Source organism: Salvia hispanica, chromosome 2, assembly GCF_029641045.1.
Source record: "Salvia hispanica isolate PSC_SH4W2 chromosome 2, Shi_PSC_v1, whole genome shotgun sequence".
Lineage (NCBI taxonomy): Eukaryota > Viridiplantae > Streptophyta > Magnoliopsida > Lamiales > Lamiaceae > Salvia > Salvia hispanica.
The window spans coordinates 36,280,309-36,286,162 of record NC_142693.1 but is presented as its reverse complement, the minus strand read 5'-3'; the positions used below and the strand labels follow the sequence as shown (position 1 = coordinate 36,286,162).

Here is a 5,854-nt window from a genome sequence, read left to right as displayed (position 1 = left end):
CATATCAGTCGCGTGGTTGGAGTTTGACTGAGATCCCTTAATGAAAAACAAAGAGGTCTTGGTAATTAGTGAATCCGTCCCTAGTCTGATCCCTACATGATTCTTGATGCAATCGAGCAAGTTGGTGGGATCTACGTCGTTACCGCTAACCATGGTAATGCCGAGGACATGGTGAAGAGAAACAAGAAATGCAAACCTTAACTTGACAAGAGTGGAAATATTCAAATCCTTACTTCTCACACACTTGAACCTGTAACTATTCTTCATTCTTGTTTGTGATCTACGTACACACAATTGAAGCCATTTTCTGATGCATATATTGCCTAATTCTGTCAGGTTCCTGTCGCAATTGATGGCCCTGGGCTCGCACCAGGTGTCAGATTCCGCGCCAACGTGCCTACCGGCGGACTGGCAAATGTGGCCGCAACTGTCATGAACTTGCACGGCTTCGAGGCCCCTAACAACTACGAGACTACCCTCATTGAGGTTGTCAACTAGCTAGACGACACGGAGACAGAGTGCCTCTTTGGTTTTGATCGGTAGAAGATGTGAGATATTAGTTAGTCATCAAATGTGTTCAAATAAAATCGCTGCTAGGATTTAACTTCCTAGAATTCTTAATTTAAGACTTGAGCATTTTGCTTGATATTTTCAGGTTTTGATAACATATAAATGATTCAAGAATTCAATGGTTTGTGTCATTTATCAGTCAAAACATCACATATGAAAGTTTTCTCATACTTTGTTTATGTTTAAGGTTACAACTCAATCTTGAACTCGAAACCCGAAACAAAATAGTTGATGGGAATCAAAGTCTATCATACAGTTTTCAGAATAGTTGCAGTCTCCAATTTGATAGTCCTTACCTTGTCTTACCCTTGATTTTTTAATATGTACAGTTACAGTGTGTCCACTGAAGTAGATAGCCGATTTTAGAATATAATTGAGCCTGTTGTAAAGAGGGAAAACCAAAATAAGAGTATAAAACTCTTCCACATTAAAAAGAAAACGGACATTAATATTCAAATAACCAAACATATAATAAGCAAACCAAACAAATCGCCCAGCGGGCACACTACACCTAATCAAGTAATTTTCTTCTTTGTCGGAAACAACAATTATTATAGGAAAGACTTTTCTAACAATCGGAGGTGGGAAATAGAGAGAGCTCATTTGGCACTGGCAAGTTCGGCTCGGAGTTTTTTGGCGGCGGCAACCATGTTCTCAAGTGCAGGCTTCACCTCTCCGTATTTGCGGGTCTTGAGACCGCAATCAGGGTTAACCCACAAGATATTGGTCTCAAGGACGGCAAGCATCTTGTTGATCCTGTCCGCAATCTCCTCAGTCGACGGAATTCTTGGGGAGTGGATGTCGTACACACCTGGCCCAATCCCAGCTCCGTACTTAACTCCCTCACGGAACACTGAGAGAAGCTTCTCGTCTGATCGCGAGTTCTCAATTGTGATCACATCGGCATCCATGTTGATGATGGAGTGGATGATGTCATTGAAGTTGGAGTAGCACATGTGGGTGTGGATCTGTTAATCAAGATAACAAACAAATTAGTGACATGTGGAACGAAGTTGTGCATAGAGGACAAGGGACGAGACACACCTGGGTGGTATCTTGGACTCCGACGTTGGTGATTCTGAACGAGTGTACAGCCCAGTCCAAGTAGAAAGCATGCTCTGCCTTGCGGAGTGGCAATCCTTCTCTCAATGCAGCCTCATCGATTTGGATCACGGTAATACCAGCCTTCTCAAGATCCTCAACTTCATCCTTAATGGCCAAAGCAATCTGATAACAGGTTTCAAATCTGCCAAACGAAACAGAATGTAGCTTTAGTATAACAGAAATAACTAAAAGAGAAAACAGAATGCCTTTCTCTCACTAGACACATTACCTGGGCTGGTCGTTTCTCACGAAAGACCAATTGAGAATGGTAACGGGACCAGTAAGCATTCCCTTCATCGGGCGCTTGGTCATGCTCTGGGCAGCGGTGGACCAGAAAACAGTCATGGGGTTGGGGCGACTGACATCACCATAAATGATTGGTGGCTTCACACATCGAGATCCATATGATTGCACCCACCCATTTGCTGTGAAGGCAAAACCAGACAACTGCTCTCCAAAGTACTCAACCATATCGTTTCTCTGGTATTTAGAGAATCAAAAGATAAAAGATACTGTTAAAACCTAATACTTCAGTAGAAATGTCTTAACTAGATACACGTTAACCGAAATGTTAAGAATGACTTATTTTAGAGAAATGACATCTAAATTTCCTCACCTCTGGCTCTCCATGAACAAGAACATCAATGTCGAGCTCTTCCTGAAGCTTGACAACCTTGTTGATCTCCTCCTTGATGGCCTTAACGTACTCCTCCTCAGAGATCCTAGAACCAAAATTTGAACTTTCAGAAATGGGTTTCATCACATTAATAGATTGCAAAGGCAAAGTTAAGCAAACCCCACTTCTTGGCCTTGTATTCACGGCGCACTCTTCTGAGCTCCACTGTTTGTGGGAAGGAACCAATAGTGGTGGTTGGGAGGATTGGAAGGTTAAGCTTCTTCTGTTGAGCATCAAGTCTGGCGCTAACATTTGTAGCACGGCGATGGTCAGAACCCCTTAGAGCAGCAGCCTAGATTAACAAATCAAAGATTATACAGTTAGCTCACAACAGGTTAGCAGCAAGACAAAAAATCAAAATCACAAAAATTCAGTACTTACAGCCTTTTGGACAGCTTCATTGTTCACTCTGGGAGATGATTTCCTAGAGGCTTGAGCAGCAGCATTGGCAGAGAAGAAGGCCTGGAAACATCCAAATAAGTAAATGAGCAACAATACAACATGTATTGAAGGTAATTCTATCAAGATCGATACAATAAGATTTGAACTGTACAAGTGCCTTCTTGATAGTTGATACAAATTCTAAGTATGCTTAGGCATGATACATACCTCATCCTTCTGGCCAGCCAATGCCTTTGCAAGTGCATTCACTTCAACAATTTTCTGAGCTGCAAATGCGAGCCATGATTTGATTTCCTGGTCCAACTTGGTCTCATTGACCAAATCAACGGCAGTGTGGAGAAGTGAGCAGGATGTGGACACGACAAGTTTGTCTGCCAGCAAAACAAATAAAGAAAATGAAATGACACACCATAAAATTATACTTCAGTCTAACAAAAAATAGGTGTTAGCTAGTATACCCTTTCCAACTATGCCTTCAAGAGAAGTGAGCTCAGAGAGAGATGCAGATAGATCATTAGCCCAGATGTTCCTTCCATCAACAACTCCGGCAAAGAGGTATTTTCCAGCAGGGAAACCACCCTTAATCAGATCAAGAGTCTGAGCTCCACGAACCAAATCAAAACCAAAACCAGAAATTCCGCTCAAGGATGTGAGGGTCTTGTATGCCGCAGCTGGTACATCAGCAAAGTAAGTTTCAATGATGGTGCTAACACCAGATAAGGTTGACTCCAGCTCTCCATAAGCCTTGGTGAATGCTTCCAGCTGGTGAGACTCAAGATCCTTTACCAAGGTAGGCTCATCAAACTGGATCCATGAAGCACCTGCTGCCTTCAGCTCAGCAATCACTTCCCTGACAGGATCATTTATGTTAAATAGCTGAGGCAATCAAAATGCAAATGGTGACAGATTTTATACTTGAACTATAGATTCTTATTTTTCTTACTTGTAGATTGGAAGAATTTTGTCAAGAAGAGAAAGAAGTGGGAAATTTTTCTCAACTCCCTTGGCAGGTTTCGAAAGCAAAAGGTATGAAACTGGTCCAACAAGAACTGGGACGGTATCAACACCAAGCTGTATGAGAGCAGGTAACTCATCAGGTCAAAAAAATAAATTATAACAAACTTATAGGAAGCACAGAGACATTTAGGATTGGAACTTTACACAAAATCAAACATATTGACTAAATATTCTATATGTAGATTCATTTCAAAACAGAGCATTACAGATCATTACAAACATGCAAAAGTTAAAACAAAATTTACTAAGAAACTATACCTAGAACTCACAATAATTAGTAGACAACACACATGAGTTTGGTTTCTATCAAATAGATATAATCAATATTATTTTTTATTACATGTTAAATTGGAAATAAAAGAAATAATGGGCTCTTACCGCTTTAGCCTCGTTGTATTCATTAACAGCTTTGTGAGAACCATAAGAAAATTTCACATCAGGTCCCAATTCAGGGACAATGAAGTGGCTGCACAGGCAGAAACGTCATATTAGATAAATAAGCATAATAATTGCAACAGAGGTTTTGTTTAAAAAAATATCGATCATCACTTACTAGTTGGTGTCGAACCACTTGGTCATCTCCATAGCAGGAAGAGTGGCATTCCCTCTGGCCATGGAGAAGTAAGTGGAGAAACCAATCTCACCACCAGTCCAGTTGTATCTCGGGGGAACAGCACCGAGCATGGCAGTGGTATCGAGCACCTGATCGTAGTATGAGAATGTGTTGCTGGGAATGTACTTGATGCCAGCATCAGACATCTGCTTCCAAATGGAAGCTCTGAGATCAGCCGCCACCTTTTCCAAATCCTCAGCGCTGCTCTTGCCATCCCAGAAAGATTCCAGAGCGAACTTCAGCTCTCTCTTAGGGCCCATACGAGGATATCCAACGATGTGGGAAGCCATTTTTCTGGCAATATAAAAAATTCAATCAATCAAACCACATAAAGGAATAAAACAACTAATCAGCATGCACAAAACATCAAGCATCCACTTCATACACTCCCAACAGTATTAACATCGATGAGATCTCACTGATTCAATAAGTTCTCGACTATCACTTGACACGGAACTCATTCGTCTACCATTACAATATTGTGATCAATACATCAAAGTTATCAGATCAAGTTCACATCGAACAAATCTAACCAACATTCAGATCCATAACTACGAAATACAAATAAACTCAGATCTAACGACAGTAACACAATACATGTTAGTGAAACGAAAGCGGGATACAATGCTGACAGATTTGACTACAGTATAAATGCTAAACAGCGCCTTCATCTCAGATCCAATCAGAGAACAAATCCGAAATTCAGATCTAACATTTGTACTCCGCTATATCTACTGCTCAAAGCTTATCACTACATAATCAAGCCAAATTGCTAAGGACCACTCATTAATTCACAAATTCAGGATCACAAGCAGCATAATAACATTTCCAGAAACAGTGTTGGAGACAGATCAAGTTGCACTAGTCACAAACTTGACGAAGTTAAGTTCCAAAACCTTAATTAGCATTTCACTATAGTGTATAACTACATGTGGTGACTTGAACAAGCAAACACACGCATCCTAACACACCGAGAGCTATGGAAATTGAGAGCGGAGTGACGGAAGAACGTACCCTTAGCAACGAAAGGAGAGCGGTTTCCGGTAGAGAGGGAGATATAGAAAGAGAGGGAAGGGCAAGACGCGAGTTGACACAATTGGTGAGTGTGCTTATTTATAGAGGGAATGGGAATTGGTTGAGGCAGGGGAGTGGGTGAGTGATGGTGCTAGGTTAGATCTCGGAAGGTGAAAAACGGTTAACTTATTTGTACAGCCGTGGGCAATTTGGTCATTCTCGATTACCATTTTTTGATATCATACGTTTATTTCAGTGTCAATTTGACGGGGGTGGCGAGTCACGCGGTTTGGGGAGCGTGTGGTCACGCTCTGGGTTGGTGTGCTTACCAACCCCCATTATCCTAATAATCTCATAGGTTAATCACAAGATATTTATTTCCTAAAAGCAATTTTTATTAGTGTTGTACAGTATTTTATGTGGGATATGTATTTGTTTGGGCTGATTTTATGAGGGAT

General features: G+C 41.0%; 1 protein-coding gene across 2 annotated transcripts; it reads right to left on the bottom strand.

Moving 5' to 3' along the window:
* Positions 1 to 974: 974 nt before the first annotated feature.
* LOC125219384 (5-methyltetrahydropteroyltriglutamate--homocysteine methyltransferase) lies at positions 975 to 5,555 on the bottom strand. Of its 2 annotated transcripts, none has more exons than XM_048121360.2 (12): positions 5,397 to 5,555; positions 4,323 to 4,676; positions 4,148 to 4,235; positions 3,696 to 3,823; positions 3,211 to 3,602; positions 2,960 to 3,123; positions 2,732 to 2,812; positions 2,476 to 2,642; positions 2,291 to 2,396; positions 1,904 to 2,154; positions 1,615 to 1,816; positions 975 to 1,538 (listed from the first exon to the last, which is right to left on the bottom strand). In XM_048121360.2, exons 2-12 carry the CDS (start codon positions 4,670 to 4,672, stop codon positions 1,170 to 1,172), a joined length of 2,298 nt encoding a protein of 765 aa, XP_047977317.1. In that variant the 5' UTR covers positions 4,673 to 4,676; positions 5,397 to 5,555; the 3' UTR covers positions 975 to 1,169. The 2 variants fall into 2 exon arrangements, with proteins under 2 accessions (XP_047977317.1, XP_088920843.1); XM_089064717.1 differs by lacking the exon at positions 5,397 to 5,555 and adding an exon at positions 4,980 to 5,001.
* Between the last annotated feature and the right edge of the window lie 299 nt (positions 5,556 to 5,854).

Coding starts and splice junctions, on each gene's coding strand:
- LOC125219384 (XM_048121360.2), bottom strand. CDS start 4,672: ATGGCTTCCCACATCGTTGGATATCCTCGTATGGGCCCTAAGAGAGAG. Junction 2,397..2,475: donor CGTGAATACAAGGCCAAGAA/GTGGGGTTTGCT, acceptor TTTTGGTTCTAG/GATCTCTGAGGAGGAGTACG. Junction 2,155..2,290: donor TTGTTCATGGAGAGCCAGAG/GTGAGGAAATTT, acceptor TCTAAATACCAG/AGAAACGATATGGTTGAGTA.